Source organism: Corvus hawaiiensis, chromosome 15 (genome assembly GCF_020740725.1).
Source record: "Corvus hawaiiensis isolate bCorHaw1 chromosome 15, bCorHaw1.pri.cur, whole genome shotgun sequence".
Classification (NCBI taxonomy): Eukaryota; Metazoa; Chordata; class Aves; order Passeriformes; family Corvidae; genus Corvus; species Corvus hawaiiensis.
Window position 1 is genome coordinate 7,415,763 of NC_063227.1, and position 18,592 is coordinate 7,434,354.

Genomic DNA, 18,592 nt, shown 5'->3' on the forward strand with positions numbered 1-18,592 from the left:
CTTTAGAGGTGAAATACCATGTAGATGTTGAATGTTTGTACATCGAATCAGTACAGAAACACAGGAAAATGCAGAAATAAGTGTCCCTGCTGTGCCGATGGGACAGACGGGCCAAGGAGGTGCCAGGTTTAATGGGACCATATGAACGTGGTCAAGATTAAACTTGAGGAGTCTCCGTGTCCTGCCGCGCACACAGCCATGTGGGAGGGCAGGGAACACGGCCGCACGGCCTGAGGAAAACAGGGTCCTGGTACCCTGGAAATTACAGCACCTTTGAGTTGTCTCTGAGCTGCACCAGCTGAGAACAGTTCAATGGAAAAAGCTGTGTCTGAATCACCCAGTTCAAAACGAGCTTCTGTGGGGTCTGTGGGCTGCAGCCTGTTCCAGGAGATAGGAGGTATTCTGCAGGAATAACAAATCCAGTATTACTAGGAGGGGCAGGAAAAAGAAAGAAATGGGTGGTGTTTTTTTCCTCTGTAAACATAAATCTGTTCTGAGTTGATGCAATGAGTCAGCAGTATAAGTTTCCCCACAGAGAAAATTCCACCGTGTTAGGACAAAACAAGCAGGGCCCCAGCATTCAGAAATAAGGCTCAGCATAAATGAAATCAGCAAATCCCTGCTTGCACTGAAGTTTGGAATCAAACACATTTTTCCGGAAAGACACCAAGCTGGCTCCTAAACTGCTCTGTTGAGCTATACCCAGACTGAGCAGAAGATGCAGACAGGTAGGGAAACAGTCACAAACAACAGGCAGTGCAAGAGATACCAAGTGCTTAAAGAAGAACCTAAAAACACCATGCAAAAATACTTTAAAGGGTAACAAAGCGGTATATTTTAGCAAGCACCCTCCTCAATCTAGGTAAACCCATTTTTCCACCAAGTGTCTTTCAAGCCTTTCTTTTGAAACAGGTTATTAACTCCAACACCACTGCAGGACAGCATAATACTCCCACTGAAATCACAGAAGCACCAGGAAGTCAAATATACACACATGCCTGTCACGCGTGCTTCCCCTTTCTCTCCCACCCTTTCCCAAAAAAGAAAACATTCCTTCCTTTTACAACCTGCTGAATCATGGCACAGGCAGGCAGCCCTGGAGCTGGCTCCTGCCTGTGCTGCTTTGTCATCCACGAGAACAGAGCAATGTAAGTAAAAAAAAAAGAATCTACTAAAAGCATATCCTATGCAGGGATTTTCGAGACGTTTGAACTTAGATAAAAGGAATACAGAATGAACACAAGAGAGTGATAATCCAGAAGGAAAACAAAATGGATGAGTAAAGGAAACAGAAGAAACATGCATAGAGATTTAACTGCTTTGGCAGCTGAGAAGGTGGTATTTTTAGACTCTGGAGTGCCAGGGCAGAGAAGACGAGAGAAAGAGATTGGCAGATACCACATGGCAAACATGACATTGTCAAGGAAAAACATTTTTGTGTGTTCAGGCTTTATTGCAGCAGATTTGCTTTGTCCCACTGACAAACAGTTGGGAAAGTGTGTTGTTCTCTGACTTTGGCAGTACAGTTGGAAAGGCAGAAATCAACGAGTGTGGTGAGACTGGCAGAGCCTGAATATGCACACCTCAGAGGTGAGAGGCAATGCTCAGTCTATAAATGCACTAGAACTTTAAATAATTCCATTTTGGGGAATGTTTCTTGTCCTGAGTGTTATCAGACAGAGAAACCTCATGTGCTTTCCACTGGTACTTTAATTCCCTCTAACTCAGTCTCTGAAGAGTTTCTCCTTCCTTAATCCCTGTGGGGCACTGCCACATTGCTAGAGTTCTCCTTGCATTTCAAGCACTAGTAGTACATCTTTTCAGACTCATCTCCTCTGGAAAACTGGCAAGAAGTGAGTGGAAAATCCAGCAGGTCAGTGTGACAGGAAGGACACCACACTGGCAGAGAGCAGGCAGTCAAGGCAGACAACTAGTGAGAGAACACTGACTTTTGCTCTTTCAAACTTTGAACTGCAGGAGGGAAGACAAGCTCACATCTCTGTACGGGGCAATGTCCATGTGCCCTGGAATGCTTTCCATGAAAACACATTTTAATACAAAGACATCTCTGGAGAGCATGCTTGAGAAAAGGATGGGAAAAGATGCACGGACATTATCACAAGGGGGAGAGGATAATAATCTAAAAGGGTAATAATGAAGTCCTGCCATTTTCAGAGCTAATAAACAGGAATGTAAGAAGTGTTATGAATTAATTGTAATGAGATGCAGCAGATAAATAGAAGAAAAAATCAGCAGAGAAGCAGTAGCAGAGCACTCACAGAGGGGTGGAAGGAGACAGGCAGACACAGTACTGAGGTGGAAGAAGACAATCTATCCACCTGATACCATTTGCACAAGCTGGGAAGTGTCCCTGAGAACAGGAACTTTACAGAAGACTTCTGGGACCCACAAATTCAGAGTTACCCAAGACAAGACAGTAGGTGTAGGTTTTGTCTGGACATAAGGCAGGGAAATCCTGATGGTTTCTATGGGTTGTACACAGCTTTTGTGGCTCCCATAGGCATTGCACCAGTTTGCTGGGCACCGTTTGGCTTCTACTGTGCCTCTTTCCACCAGTTCTTTCATGGACCTGATAAAGGTTTGCTTGAGAGTGGCCCTCATATATCCCCAGAATTGTGTCCTCCCTGAGGGTCTCATAATTGAGGCATTTGTATCCAAGCATGGTTGCAACTCATGCAATAGGAGTTATTCCCTCACTAGGGAAATGCAGGTTACCCTTTGGATTTAACCTCCAACCAGCTGAAGACTTGCCAGCAACAGCAAGAAGGTGCCACCACCTTGGTGTCCTGAGGGCATCAGCAATGCTCAAAACCTTTTGCAAAGAAGAAAACACTTGATCCCCATAGCTGAGAGCCAGGACACAGAGAGGGGCTGTGCAGCAAGGCCAAAAGAGAGACACTATGCTGGAACAGAGTCTTTCCACTTTAGCTCACACATTTCAAATTCACTGGAGCAGAGTGACTGACAATAGCTGCTCTCCCCCAGCTGCTCATGGCTCTGTGATAATTCCTCTACAAGTCGGTACCACCTTGCACGGTACTGCTGGGGGCTGTCTGGCTCAGGGCTTGTGCTTTCTATGTTTGGAAGCAGTTCTTCGTTTTGAGGAACAAAAAAAAAAAAAAAAAAAACCCCAAAACCCAAGAAACCCCACAAAAAACCTTACAAACCCACAACAAAAACAAACAACCAACCACAACTGCCCCCCAAACAAACACAAAATCAGTTTTCAATGGTCAAGCTGCTGAATGTCTTAAGTTTTGACAGACTGATTGGATGTGATTAATGGCAACTGAAATTCCATTAAAACATAGAATAACCCAGGGAGAAAGGAAAGAGGTAAATGGGTTTATTATTTAGGGGGAAGAGGGGCAGGATGATGTCCGGACTGACTCTAGGAAAGAAGCAAGGAAGAAAGGAAGGATCTTCTTCTCCCATAACAACATGTGATTACTCTGAAGCACGGTGAGGCCCCATGGCCAGGATTGGCCAGGAGCCCCCCACCCACATCCCGCTCACCCTTTGGCTTCAGGGGACAAGAACTGCTCCAGCCCTGCACAAGAAGCCAGGCATCTGGAGCCAGATGCAACTCTGGGCTTACCGAGCTGGCCTCAGCACTGTGCTCCCTCTCAGCTGCCTGCTTTCCCCATCACATCCTCTTAAAAAGCAAGCAAAATCATGTAGAGTTGCTGCATTCCTGACTTGCTATGTAAACAGCACAAGGCCACCACCTGGAACCCTGGCCCATCCTAATCCCAATTTACTGAAGTCAGTAAACAAGCAATTAGCTGTACTTAACTCAGTAACCTCTGCAGACTGGCCACTCTCCCACTTGCACTCATCAGCTCCTGCAGCTGAAGACGCTGGACAACAGAAAACACGTATTTCAGTCATTTAAATGGGTCTTTGTCTGTGTCTGATCAAACCTCACCATGTTCTTCTTTTAAGGAAAACAGAAACGCAGATGTGGCCGGTACTTTGCACGCTGTCCTTTTGATCCCTATTTTTTATACTTCCCTACTGTTTTCACTTAAATCTTGCATGTGGTTTTACACTGAGCCTCTTTCTCTTTCTATTACCAGCGTTCCACCCTCCATGTGGCTTCCTCCTGCATGCTCTTGTGGCAGTTCCGTGGCTGGTGTTGGGCACCTGTCCCAGCTGAAAGCAAATCAACTAAAAGGCACATGGTTTGATCTCTGCTGGATAAGCAGAATTGGCTTTTTGAGGAGCAGCACAGATGTAGATGTGCCTGAGCAACTTGAGAACTTGAATCTCTAATGCCTAGTGCAACTGCTGATAAAGGCAAGTGCTGAAATACGTCAGAGCGGCCCAGGTGGGACATATGTCCTATTCAGTTGTCCCTGGTATGGAGCATTATCTTCTGGTGGATGGCCCACGTGGAAAACTGAGCTTGACAACCTACTAAATTGCCATCAAGTGCTTGGTAGGTCAGAGAGTTCTGTAAGGTGCAGGAGGCACTTGCTTCTGAGAAACAACCCTCCCAGGGAAAACCTCTTTCCAGTAATGGCTCCTTCCCCATCCTGTATGAGATGTAGGGAGCAGTAAGTGCCCACAGGGAGGGTTCACGGCACAACTGCACTGTGGCTACGGTGGCTGCAACCAGCCAGCAAGGATTTCATGTACATTCACTGTATCCCTAATAACCACTGAGTCACAGATTGGAGCTGCAGGACAGAGGGACTTCGCACATTCAGCTCCCTCTCCGAAAACAACAGCAGTGCCGCAGCTGTTCAAGGGGAGTGGTCCATGCCGGGGTGGAATCCACGCCTATGCTCCCCCCGGAGGCTTTCAGCAGATGGGAGGGCAAGGCAAGTTTGATGCACATCTATTTTCCAAAGAAATTCATAAGAAAATTGCTTTCTCTGTAAACTGTAGTCTCCTGTGCTTTCCTAAGGACAGCGAAAGGGGCTAGACGAGGGAAGTGTAACATGGCAGGTTATAGTCAGCAGAGGCAGAAGCTCCTTCTGCTGTTTCTCCCTGGGGCAGGTCCTGAGAACACCAGCTGTTCCCAGCCGCAGTTCCCCGCTGCCTTCTGGTGGCAAAAATGCATTATGGCTCTCCCTCGTGGCCCGGGATTCTCCCAAGCCGGCGCCAAGGCACTTGCACTGGGCGTGTGGTTTGGGGCCCGTCTCACACCCTTCCTGGTCTCGCCTGCCCTCCCCTCCCTGCAGAGCCGTACTAAAATTCCGCCTCTCTTCTGCAGGAAAAGGCTCTATTGTGTGCCAGGAAGGAAGGGGGTAAACAAACCCTGTGTTTTGCAGGATCCAACTCTGCCTCCAGAAATGAGACATGTCTCCAGCGCTTCTCCGCCTCGCAGGAACTCCCAGCTCCTGGCAGCCCTTTGTCAACATCCCCAAAAAGTGTGGGCACCTCCGAGACTCCGGATGCCCAGGGTTAGCTGGTCAGAAATGGTGAACAGATTTCCACCCCCGGTTGCTGGGAGCAAAGCAGCCAGGAGTGAAGGGCTTATAGGATTTGCTGCTGCTTTTATTTGTCATAGACATCTCCTAGGAAAGGATTAGCTGCGGGGTCCGGAGGTGGTCCCACGCCTGCCTGGCCTTCGAAGCCCAGCAGGAACAAAGAGTGTGCTGAGGACTTTGTCACTGCCTGATGCCTGGCTGCCAAGCCATGCTGTGCCCAGGGACAGCAGTGGGTCAACACAGATGTGGCAGCAGGGTGAAGGGAAGGACCACGTCAAGCCCCTGCTTCCAACCCACTGCATGGAGCTGTGTGCAGTGAAAGCAACCTTGGCAGGTCCAACCTGGTGATCCTCCGGAATTTTCTGTGGGAATATGCTGCATTTTCTTGCATTGCTGTGGCTGGCAAAACCAAAATAACATTACAGTGATGTGTGCATTCCCTCCCTTGGTTACAGAGGAAAATTTATTTTCATTCATTTGTTGTCAGTCTGAACTTCTGTCCAAAAAGTGTCTAGAAATGGGCAAAAGGTGTGCACTGTGGAGATGTGCTGGAGGTTTCTTTTATGAGAATGTCTATGTTTTTATTGTATCTTGCCCAGGAGGCCCTTGAAGTGTAGGGTGAACCTGAGATACAGCTTGTGGTGTCCTTATTATCTTTGTAGACAACTGAAAACCCTTTGGGTGGGAAGCCAAGGCTGTCCACATCACCAGCAATCACCCTGAGAACCCTGCAGCCCTACTCCACACCAGAGGTCTTTGCTTTGGAGCTGCTTGTTCATGGCAAAGTAGAGACAAGGGCCCTGATAACTGTATTGACACCAAACATTTCTGCCCGTTCTGACTCATTCCAAGGGAATAGCAGAGCCTGTCCTCTAGGCTCACCTACTGAGTTTGAGCCTTCCTGCCACTGCTGTTTGATTATGGGGGAATGAAAGGAAACAATGCTTCGTGCTATTTCAGAAATCAAATAACCTTTTTTAAAAGCAAATGTAGGCAAGAGCATGTCAACCTAAGAAGACAGTAATTGAGAATCTGGGATCCACAGGGTTTTCTTCCAGTTCAGAGTAAGGAGACTGAGCAGCATAGCCCTAAGGGCGTGATGTTCTTGCTGTTCTTTACTGTTCTGGTTTTAACTTCACCCCAGTCTTCAGTGCAGCTGACTGGAAAGCTGGAAATTGTTAAAACCCCATAAACATGGCCATTCTAACAATGTTTCTAGGAAAAATGGTGAGTGAGGGATTATGAAGCAGCACTGTGGCTGTGTGCAAGTACAACAAGTGGTGCAGTAGTCTCTGCAGAGTTAGGAGATGCAGAAACCCAAGGGAATGCAGAGGTGGTGATTTAGAACCGGCTGGCTATTAAAGCAAGCAGAAGCTGGGGGATGAGAGGCTTCCTTTACTACTTGGACAGATAGGGAAATGAAGGTGGTCTAGTCAGTCACAGAACGTGCTTGGCACAAGAGGCAAGGGAATGGTTAAGGTTGCACAAGTGAAACATGACAGCCTTTCCTTTCATTTTCAAGTCGAATAGCTCAGAATTAGATCTTATCACTCGAGACTTGAATTAATCATGGGGCAAGTATTATAACTGAAAGAAATAGATCAAATTATAAAGGCAAGTTGCTACCAAGCTCAATAGAAACTCGAAAGAATGAGGAGGAATGAAGAGAGAGATCTGATTAAGATTAATAAAAATACCAGCTGTGCCTTAGGGAATGTTGGTGTTCTCAAACACAAATTCCAAAGTCAAAAATATAGTGGTTTAGTTTTCCATCAAGAAACTGGCCTAGGTAAGAGCTTGAATTCTTTCAGAGTGGGCTAAATCGCCCAAGATGAAGAGGCTGAGTTGAGCTGCCCCCTCATTTGACTTTGTAGAAACTGTGGGTTATAACTATCAAGTGCATATTAAATAAGCTCACTATTTTGATTTTACATTTCCAATTCATTTCTTTCATTGGTTCTAAATGTCTCCCCCACCAGACTCTCCTTTCTGCAAGTGCATATACATGGAACTGGAATCACTCACTGACTTACTTTGTAGAAGCTCAACATTCTCTTCATTTTCTTGGGGTACTTTAATCTAAGACTTTGTCCTGTGCATGGGTACATTTTTAATTTGTCTATCAACTCAGTGACAAGGGCCTTTCCTTTTGTTTCTGCTGGACAAGCCCCATCCAAGGTAAAAGTGGGCTGAGCTGTGAGCTTTCTGCAATCCTAGGCAGACTTTTGTTATAGGATGTTTTCTGATATGTTTTTACAAGGCACCAAAAAGAATCAGAGATCCTTTTCCTTTTATGAATATACAGATGTAAATCTGAGGCAAACTCAAAAATCCCCAAATTAAATTTGGCATTAAATTTGTTTCTAATTGTTTAGTAATTTTTTTAACTGATTACAAGCCAGGGTCTGCTTTCCAGCTCTTCATAGATTTTTATATATATATTAAAAACATATATATACATAAAAAAAGTCTACCTGTATCTATCTGGATAAGAAACCCTATATTTAGGATGAAGAGGATCCACTGGTATGATAAGTGTTAAATTCCAGAAGTGTTGATCATTTGAGGACTTTGGGAGTGATTTTAGCTGATTTTCACAGGAATTAAAAAAAAAAGTGTTCTGCAGATAGTAGCTGACTGTGTTATTGTAAATATTGAACCTCTGGAAATTATAGGTGGAGATTTTTCTGTTTGCTTTAGTAATAACTTTAACACTGGTCCCTGATAAGTGCTGTACCAAAAGACTGTATTCGTTTTGCATCTCTGCAAGTACTGAACAAAAGCACTAAATTGTGATGTAAAACAGCTAATACCAGCACTCACATCAGGGCTTTCAAACAGCACAGCCCAGGCTCCTGTGTGCTGTGCTGAACTGTGCTTTGCCTCCCCAGACCCTGGATAAAAGCCTGCTCCAATCCTGCAGTGCTGGGAGGCAGGGAATGGATGCTGTCCTGCAGACTGAAGCTGGCATAGCCAGGAGGCATCAAGCACTGGCTTGGCACTGAGAATTTTCCTAACAGGAGTGGCCACCATCAAGACATGTCAAGTTAGGCAGCATCCCAGTATCCTGTGCAGTACGGAGCAGATAGGTGGATGCTGGAAAATGGGTGTTCTAAAGTGTGGCGCAACAGGCAGCGGGATGGACATCCCAGTACTGTCCATCTCACCTTATTGCCCTCACAGGCAAAAATCTAAACCACTGTGACCACATGGTTTGAGGACAAGCGTGATGGCTTCTGAGGGATTTGTATCACTAAGAAAGTCTTCCTTAGACATTGAATGCACCTCGCTATGAGAGGGCAGTGGAATTTTGTCAGGAAACTGGAACAGTGGAATACTTCTTGTGTAAAGGCTACAGGAAATTCTGGAGTTACAGCAGGTTCTTTCTGCCTTTCTCCCCGGCAGAGGTCCAGGGTGCCAGTAGAACAGCTCTAGCAAGGAGCTCAATAACTGCCCCGTGTCACTCAATGAATCCTCCTCTTATCAGAGCACTTACAGACACCATCTATCCTGCTTCCAGGCTTTGGGAGGCAGAGTGACCAAATTAGCATCGCTTCAACTGCCATTTCAGCCTCCCAGTGGTTAAAAGCAAGGGTGTGCAGGCAAGTCTGGTATTTAGCACTGTTTCTGGTCATTAAATTCTTTTACACTATTGTGTCGTGCAACCATTTCACACCCTTAAAATAAACCCAGCTTTTTTCTAAAGCAAGTCCTTTGTCCCAGTGTGGGATTGGTCACCAATTTACAACTGCTGAGAGGTGGCTTCTCATGTTTGGCCAAAGCTCCCTGTTGTTGATACTTCTTAAAGGCTTCTGGGAACAGAAAGATTTTCTAACCCTGTCTGTCTGTCCTGGCATCCCAGGGCACAGCCCCTCACTGCCTGCATCTGTGGGCCAGCACCCCCACAGCTGGGGAGGCTGAAGTTGCTCAGAAGATGCTGGAAGAAGACTGGTGCCAGCATGGGTGGCTGGTCCCAGTGGCACCTCTGGGACTGCTCTTAGCCCAACTTTGCAACCCAGGAGCTGGGACAGAAAGGGAAAGGCTCAGATGAAGTTTCCACTTTTGATACCTTAAATGGTGCCCCCTAACTTGAGATGCTGGGGATAGGAGTTACCTGCCCTTGCTGGGGGACAGCAGAGCTGGGTCAGCCTTCACACAGCATCTGGGTTCCATATGAGGCTGGAGCAGTCACATTCCTGTGGCAGCTCTCCCCAGGGACTGTCCCCTGCCCCACTCTCCATGCAGTTGCCACCAGTGTCAAGTACACACAGGGCAGCTTGACCTTGGCCAGTCTCTGACACACAAAGGCCACAGGAAATGATGGCCAGGAACCAAAAACCCTTCTGCTCCCACACTCACATCTTGCTCCCAGGACCCGTAGTTGCTGCTGTCTCCCTGGTCCTGTGCCAGCAGATGTAGTGGCTGGCTCTGTTTAATTTCTCCTTTGGAGATGAGAGCAGAAACAGAGCCTGTTTGTGTTCCTCTGTGCTCAGGGCTTTATGTAACCCAGGCAGACTCCTCACTCTGCTTCCACTGCACTTGCAGCCTCACAGCTGCAGCACGGTGTGTGTGCGCCTCACTGGCAGCGTCCCACCCAGTACCTGGGCTCCATTCCCTGCCAGCACATCACTTGGGGCATCTTCTGGGGGCATGACAGTAAAGGAGTTAAAAGAACAGTCCAAATTATGATCTACTCTCATCCACAGCATTTGCCTATGATTCATTCTGAAGATATATTTCAAAACTTTTGAGACTGCTGACGTCAGAGGAGCTTTACAGAAACATGCCTGTTTCCTGCCCTTGGTGCCTTCTGCCCTTGCACAAGCTTGTCCATGGGCCTCATGCTGATGTCTGGACAGTCTGTGGTCTTACTCTCTGTTTTTGTCTGGCTGAGCTGTGGCCCAGTGTTATGGGCAGGGTGACAAGAGGGCAGGACACTCAGCAGGACTCGGGTTCAGGCACAGTCCCACAGCACTAAGCAAGGACAGAAGAGCATCTCCAGTGAGGACCTATGGCAGATCTCCCCCCAAACCATCTCCTTTCCCCCAACCCCATGAGGCACAGAACTTTGGTGTGAAAAGTCACCATAATGCAGAGGGACCAGTGCCCTCCTGATTGCCCCATCCGTGAAGATACGACCTTGCACAGCAACACCTCCCCACTTCAGGCAAATTCCCCTGACTCTTTCCCTGTTTCTGACAAGCCAAGAGTCTCTTCTTAGCAGGAGACCTATCAGGAATTCCAATCTTCCCCCTGAAAAATGTCTCCTTAGAGCTGTCCTCACTCTGCCCCTCTCCAATGCCTTTCCCAGCTTTATCTCATAACCAGGTAGGGCCAGCCAGCATCTGGGTGTGCTGGTCCAAACAAGATAGAAATGCTAAACAGCTCTATTTCTTCACCTCTATAATTTAGGAAAAGGGAAGCTGTACTCCATGACCACTCTGCAGCCTTTGATGTATTTTGATGTACCCTGTACACTTGCAATTTTCCCCCCACATCATTATAGGATACTACTAAGTGTATGTTAACATAAGAGCTTCCAAAGATGTTTGAAAGGCTTGTTTGTCCCTCTGCAAAGGGAAATCCGTCCCCTCCCTGATATATGCACTTATCACTCCAGAGATTTATTCTTCGAGCTAGCCACTTTCTGGCATTGTTCCTTTTTGTTTATTAGCTATTCCTGACTTTCTGTTGAACAGGAGGTAGGAAAATTGGCAAAACACATGGAAAAGGCTTACCTTGTGTGACAATAACACAAGACAAGGCAGGGCAAGAGAGACATTTAATTAATATTTTTAACAGATGTTGATCATAAATCAAGGGATATAATTCATTTGCATATACCAGTGCCTTCTGATGATGAATTAAGGGGAGAGTTTTTGGCATTGCTTTTATACTGATGTGCCCTCCAGTCAGACTTAAGGTGTATATGGATAAAGCTCACCAAACTCCATCAGAAGAAAGCTTTAAAAAAATATCTCCAAACTATCCCTAAATAAATGAGTATATATATTCTTTCCAAAGACTTGGCTTTCCATCTTGCTTTTTAGAAAATTACTTTGTATGTTTTCCCTGTTTGATCTCTAAAGTGAAGCCCTTCACCTTTACTGAGATGAGAAGTGCTGTCAATAGGTGCTTGGCTGTGGTCCTGCTCCATGCAGTAGTAGCATTCAAACAGCCCAGAGATTGGTTTGGCCCCTAGAAATTTTGCTGTAACTAAATATTTGTGAACATTTATGTGATCGCTTTGATCCACCATAGATATATAAATGCCAGGAATATGGTCTGAAATCAGTCTTGATGAACAGGCTAAGGCACATCTCCAATACACACTGAGTTTGTACTCCAAGAAGTGCGTTGTATAATGCCAACCTGGATGTTGCTGATAAAACCAACCACCTGCTCTTTTACTTTGTGAGAGGAGGAACCTCTGGATAGATGCTCATTTTAGGAAGATATGGTAATTCTTGTTATGCAGAGTTTTTATGGTTATATCAAAATGCAGAACCCAGGACACATTTCAAAGCACTCAGGAGATCTCAGCCAGCTCATGGCTTCCTCTGAGTCCTGTTGGGAATCACAGAGCAGAAATTGTATGCAGCTGTTCTGCAGTTCCTGGGAACATGTGGCCAGTTCCTAAGGGGAAAAATAATGAATTGGGGTTTTTTCTTGCCATATTTTTAGCCTGTCCTTCCTTTCACAGATGGAAAATCCAAGAATTCCAGGAAAATCTCAACACGTTAGTCTGAGTTTAAGAGAAGCCTCCATGGGAATGAATGGGAGTTCAGGAAGGCGCATCGCCAACCCCACCACCCCACCCTGAGGAGCTGTACTTGAACAGACTTGAGTTGCTGGGAGCTGAGCTCTCTTTCTTTCTCTTGAACTAGTAAAATTCTTTCTTCTCTGTGAGAAAAAATTCTTTTGAATAAACCCTCCCCTCTTTTTTTCTGTGTGGTTGTTACAAAGACAGTAATTGTTCTCACAAGCAGTTCCACAGTCACGGGTTTGGATATCCACAGTGGCTGCAAAAGGATTCGGAGGAAAGGAAGCACAACTATGACCTGCATTAGAAAATACTTCCATATTTGTGCAATAGGATTGGAAGAACGAGGCACCTCCATGCTTCACAGCTGAAGGGTAAGTTGCTCATCTGCAAAATGTTCTCCCTTCCACTGACAGAAAGCTCTCAAGCTGTTGTACGCTCCTGAAATACATTTCCAGGGAATCTTACTGCATGTAATGGTGCTGGACTCAGCACTGCTGGCTTCTCCTTGCCCTGCTGCTCCGGGCAAGTAATAGGTGCTGCAAACTCTATGGATGCTTAAAACTCCTCCAAGGCATTGTGTTGATCATTTTTCTCCCCAAAGATGATTTTTAATCTCTATTGGTGTCGCAGTCCACCTCAAAGTGCATCCCTGAAGTGAAAATGAGGAGGCAGAAAGGATTACTGGCTGCAGGAAGAGGTGGCAGAGGCAGCCATGGGCACAGAGTAATGCCTCCAGTGATGACTCAGTGGGAGGTATGAGGACTTTGGTCTGTGCCGTTTGATGCAGGGACACATTCACAGGGCATAACCTGGAGTGCAGAGCTGGGGATTGGGACAGGGTTACAGCATTTCAGTAGCTCCTGCTCAACAAATCCATCCTGAGGTGCACCTAGGACTGCAGGATTTGTCTTTGCCTAGAAGGGAACTGGTCCGTGTCAGCCTCGGAGGGTAAGGTTTTGCAATCCGCTGCGGTCCACAGGTGCGGAGGCTGCCCACCCATGACAGTCTGTCATCCAGGGGCATTTGGTGCTGGGACCGGGATACTTGTGCCTCTTCCTTGTAAGCACTGAGGGAGAATTGAAAATAAAATGAGTTCTGATGGTGAGAAACAGGGACAAGAAAAACGTTGTGCTCTTCAGGAGTTTAAAAACAGCTTGAAAAATTATGCTTACGGAGGAGGGAGGAGGAGGGGGGAGACATCTGTGCTTGTTTATTCATTCATATTTCTGTTGGCCTTTATTATATTTAGACCATGCTAGATGATGACACTAGAAGTGTTTTGTGTCTGATGATGATCTGGATACCAGGAACGCTCTATGGCAGCCTGTGCAGCTCCTCCTGGCCCAGATTCCATTACACACATTTCACACTGTTGATGCAGCTTACACTGCACTGTCATCTGATGGAGGTGTAAACTCAAATCTTTTCTGTTCAGTTGTTTTCTTTATTTTCTTTCACTAACAGTCTGTTATCAGACAGGAGCAGAGGGAAATCAAACATCATTATGCACTGCAAGGCCTCTGCCCTTCTTGAGCTGACACAGGGGAGTTCTTAATTTCTTTGACAACTAAATAGAAGAAAACAAAACACAATGTTCCTCATATTTCTAAACAGTCACTGCAATGAAAAAGGTTCAATTCTGAAATAAAGGAATTAATCTTAGAGCTGGTGTTTGAAAAACAATGGGGTGTGTATTTGATATTTGGAAAAATACTAAGCTGGGACATTGTTATAGCCATTTCGGGTGCCTTTACACCTTATAGAGAGGCAGAAAACCAGAACCAGCATATTGCTTCTTAGAAAGCCTATCAAAGACATCAGGCATATGATGTAATTTCTGTAAACTGCTTTAATATAACTTTCTATATAGTGGTGTTCAACGATCACTTTGTGTTAATCCGCTTTCCTTTTTCCCTGGTCTGATGGGAGAATTCTTCAAATGAAGAGAGAGGAAGGAAACAAACCTGGTGGTCCCAGCAGCTTTTGTCTGTGCCAGCTTTGTGCTGTTAGATGGGAACTAAATAAATGGGTCTCTCCTGACACGTGAAAATGTAATTTTCTTTTTGCTATGTCCTGATGAATTCTGCAGGTTTTCCCCACAAAGAACTCACTCTGGTGTTTATGATGAGAATTCATTGGGCTGAGGATTGATCAGAAGCCTTAAGTGCACATCTCCCAGCCTTTCTGGGACAAGGGTTGGCTCTGAAACTCCCTTGGTGGGTGACAGTCATTCTGCAGGACCCATCATCAGATAAAATATCATTGTGCAGGACAGATCTAAAGACCTTTTATACTTTATCACATCCTGTCTTACCCTCTCAGAGGGTTTTTCATGCAGGGGCTTTATTTGAGGCTGTCTCAGTGTTGTGGCCCGAACTCATTCTCTGTGCCCAACACATGCTACCCAGAGTGTACGTCGGATTATGTACACAGGGGTATATACCTTGGAATGCTGCCTGTGCTCTGGCGTGACTTAACAGCCCAAGCAGGGCTTTGGTACCTCCTGCAACATCATCGAAAGGGATGTGCCTTGGCCTAAAGCAGGTGCCCTGGGGGGAGTGGATTAGTGGGCTATTGAGATTTGTCCATCCATTCAGCTCCCAGTTCCCTTATCTCTCACATTTGTCTCTCTCTTGGCTTTTCCACTTCCTCGTAACTCTGTTCCTGGAAAAGGGTGGGTGGGAACGGAAATACTCCATTAAGCCTGTCTCCACTGATTTACATTTCCACAGTGCATATGATAATGGGCAAGCCAGGCTCCTCCTGGGTGTCAGTAACACACACAAAATCTTTGCTTTGTTTGTTCAGTTAGAACAAACCTAGGCTGCCAGCTACCATTGCCAACTGCCACATCAGGAAGGACTGAACCTGGCCAGAGGAACTTCTGATCAAGAAATAAGATTTTCTAGGGTCTGGAGAAGTCAGTATGTTGGATCAGATTCATTGGCTGGCCGCTGTGACAGTCCTGGGAGTCCTGGAGCAAGGTAGGGATGATCGGATGTGTGTGCTCAAATACTTGCTGGATCAATCTGCTGTAACTCCACTGATTTTCTTTTCCTTTCATATTTAATGTCTCCTGTGGCACTGGCACTGCTTTTCAGACAGTGAACTGATATCTTGTCTGGGTTCTGGAAAACATTCAACCAAATGGTGAATAGGAAGCCTTTTCTCTGAACTGACCTACCCCCTCCATTCAGAAATTTTTTGGTAGATCTTTCCCTCTACAAACATGTAGGATTTCCCTCTTTGGGCTTACAGCAGCTCCTGCAGTGCATGAATATGTGTGCATACGAAGAGCTCTGCGATGTGAAAAGGTGGAAGGATGGGCTGTGGTGGATCACATGGAACATCTCCCAGCCATGGGTCCACATTGCATGACAATTTAATTCAGTGTTTGGGTGGCTTATCTGTGGCATTAGTTCCATCCCTACACAGATATCAGAATACAGAAGGGGAAAAAAATTCAAAGATTGAAAAAACCTTGAAATTGTCAGTAACAAAGTGCATCTGAATTGTGTAACAATTTCTGTAGAAATTACCATCTGCAGATTATGCAAGAAAGCAGATAACACTGGTGGTACGTGATTGATATTCCTTGCTTCAGTATAGCTCTGGGTCATTCCTTTTGCTTATCTAAACGGTACCTGGGACTTTACTCTAACTTTCTCTGCTATGTGGGGGTGTGGGGTTAGGAGGAGACTGCAGATCTTTTTCCCCAGCCTCTGGCCAGCTCCTGACCCCACCTTGACTGACCACTGCTACTTTTCTCTCTTTTGCTGCAGCTTACTTCTTCCTCCAGGTGATCTATTCTAGGAGGCTGTTTGGCATTTCACCTCCAAAGATTTCAGGCCCTCCTGAATTTGAAAGGATCTTTCGAGCACAGTAAGAAACTCCTCTTACCTGACGTTTGTCAGATCTCGTGTAATCACACTGCCTTTCCCCTGCTTTGCTATTCCTTTCCTGGGACTGTAATTAAGCAATTACTCACCTCCCTCGAGGTTAATTAATGGGTTGAAGAGTCAACATCAGGATTGGGTTGGGTCTTGAGTCCTAAACCAGCCATTGCTGATAGAAACTACACAGGAATCTGCTGTACAGTGAAGGGCTCCTAAAGACATAACCCTTGGTGCCTGAGACTTAGGTTGGTTTTGTCCAAGTGGTGTCCAAACCTCAGGCACCTTCAGCCCTGCTCTGAATCTCACTCACGGGGAAGGACAAGCTCCCAGAGAGATCTCAGCTGGAGCTGGGATGAGGATAATCCAGCATCTCTGCTGTGACTTCTGTGCTAGGGCTGCACTGGGGAGGGAGGAGCTTCCACTTTTGTTGTAGCTGACCACTGGAAAAAAAGCAACTGAGTAGCTGGAGCTGGATCCCCTCAGCCATCCCGTTCTTTGCTCCTTCACCAGCCTAGACTCAGCTTCATCCAGCATCTTTTGGTGCTACTGTGCCTTTGGGAGGACAGGGCATGGCATACAAACAATCCCAACAGTTATGTGCTCCCTCCAACTCCTGCACAAAGCCCAGGCTGCTCTGGCCTTATCTGCTCAAGGCTTTGGGGCATTGACAACAGGGTTTGAGCTGCAGAACTTGGGAAGGGGCAGTGGCAGTGGTTCATAGAGCCTTTCTGTGCACAGTCAGACCTGGGAATCTTTCACTTAATTTCTTGTGCCCTGGAGACCCTTCCACTGTTTGATTTCTGTGAATAAAGCTGGGACAGGAACTGCAGGGAAAGGTGCAAGCCTGGAGGCTTTTTATGACAACATCAGGTCTAAAAAGCAAAAGCCTCCAGGGTCTGGAAACTGCTAGGGGAAGCAAAAGAGGAAGAACTTCCTTCCTTTCCCTAGTTTATGACCTTTCTCTTTCCTGCCAGGGTGAACTCCTCTGAGTATTTTCCTATCTTCCTGGCACTTCTGTGGCAGGCTGGACTCTTCTTCCATCAAGGTGAGAATATCCCATTACCTGGTTTGTCACTGGATCTGTTCCCCTGGGTGCTGCCTCAGTTCTCAGGTCCTGCTCGATGTCTGAACAATAAATTCAGCAGTAATTCTGTCTCTGATGGGAGGGTAGAGCCAGAGGACACAGAGTCTCTATTCCTTCACTTTGGGCTACCTCCTTGGTTCCAAGTAGCTCTGAAAAGCTTTTGGAGATGGTCACTGTCATCTCTCCTAATCACAGGTCTGGCTGCAGCCTTGGGTCTGCTCTATCTCTGTGCCCGCTACTGCTACTTTATGGGATACAAGACATCATCCTCAGAAAGGTGAAAACAGTCACACACACTCTTCCATGCTCTTACACACTTACACACTCTCACACTCTTGCATACACACACTGATACACTCTTGCACACACACACACACACACACGCATACAGCAGCACTCAGGGGAGCACAGGGTAACCCTTGAGGGGTTTGTATTTGGGAACATAATGTGCTTTGGGGAAGCTCAGGACTCTTGGATGCTTTGGGGTTCCTGCATGACTCAGCCTTGTCTCTGTGGCATAATGTGAACATGGATACAGGGCTGGGCAGCAACACAGGTACTGGACAAGGCTGGAGCTTCCCCAAGCCCTTTTGGGTATGTGTGTTTGCTCCCTTGAGGTGGAAGCAGAGCATGGGACCCCACGCAGGAGGCAGGGGACAGCCAGGGGCTGCCTTTCCACCCCACTTCTGCAGGGAGGAAGGGGCTGTTCCCAGGCAGGAAGCTCAGTGTCAGCAGCTGCCTCTTTCCCACCAGGCTCGCCCCGATGTACTTCAGCGCTGGAGTTCTCTGGATTCTCATTGCAATGTCAGCCCTGGGCATCCTGCATTTCTTCCTCTCTCACTATGTAGGGCTGAACATCCTCCAGCTTCTCACAGCATGACCCACTCCTCTGTCCCTCATCACTGTCCTCATCTTCAAGTGCTGCTCCCTCCTGCCTGCCTTAACAGACCACCTGCAAATCGACAGCCCCCTGTGAGAAATCCACCCTCACCTGAGCTTTTAACACCTCCTTGCTCACTGCCCAGCACTGGCAGGAACTGCTGAGCTCTTCGGGGGATATTTTTCCCCCATGGCACTTTGTGTGCCAAGTGCTCCACATGTGGTGGCTCCATTGTGTCTGATGCAGAAACAACAATCCAAAACAAGGACAGTTTTAGAAAAACTGGACATATAAAAGCAATTTCTTCTCAGTCTGAGTTTCCCAGTGAGTTGCCAAAGGGAAGTGCCATGTGTTGCCTATTCTCCAGCAGCTCTGCCTTCAGCCCATGGCACAGAACATGGATTCATGCCAGTTTTCCCCCATGGCACAGAACATGGATTCATGCCAGTTTTCCAAGGTCCACACCTAAGGAACGTATTTGTTTAGAACTAGATGTGGGTTGAGACA

The 18,592-nt window shown here is 46.5% G+C and overlaps 1 protein-coding gene across 3 annotated transcripts; it reads left to right on the plus strand.

Annotated features, from left to right (window-relative positions):
• The first annotated feature begins 12,354 nt into the window (after positions 1-12,354).
• On the plus strand, positions 12,355-18,395 carry LOC125333924 (leukotriene C4 synthase-like). 3 transcript variants are annotated; one of them, XM_048320238.1, is made up of 6 exons: positions 12,355-12,596; positions 15,034-15,209; positions 16,008-16,107; positions 17,096-17,166; positions 17,401-17,482; positions 17,959-18,395. In XM_048320238.1, the coding sequence occupies exons 2-6, from the start codon at positions 15,152-15,154 to the stop codon at positions 18,083-18,085; spliced, it is 438 nt and encodes a 145-aa protein (XP_048176195.1). In that variant the 5' UTR covers positions 12,355-12,596; positions 15,034-15,151; the 3' UTR covers positions 18,086-18,395. The 3 variants fall into 3 exon arrangements, with proteins under 3 accessions (XP_048176195.1, XP_048176197.1, XP_048176196.1); XM_048320240.1 differs by having other exon boundaries at positions 15,038-15,209; XM_048320239.1 differs by lacking the exon at positions 12,355-12,596 and adding an exon at positions 12,660-13,173.
• Positions 18,396-18,592: the final 197 nt, after the last annotated feature.

Bases quoted from the DNA above. Each gene is read 5' to 3' on its own strand.
- LOC125333924 (XM_048320238.1), top strand. From the start codon at position 15,152: ATGTTGGATCAGATTCATTGGCTGGCCGCTGTGACAGTCCTGGGAGTC. The intron at 15,210-16,007 runs GTAGGGATGATC...CTTTTGCTGCAG, and splicing joins CCTGGGAGTCCTGGAGCAAG to CTTACTTCTTCCTCCAGGTG. The intron at 17,483-17,958 runs GTGAAAACAGTC...CTTTCCCACCAG, and splicing joins AAGACATCATCCTCAGAAAG to GCTCGCCCCGATGTACTTCA.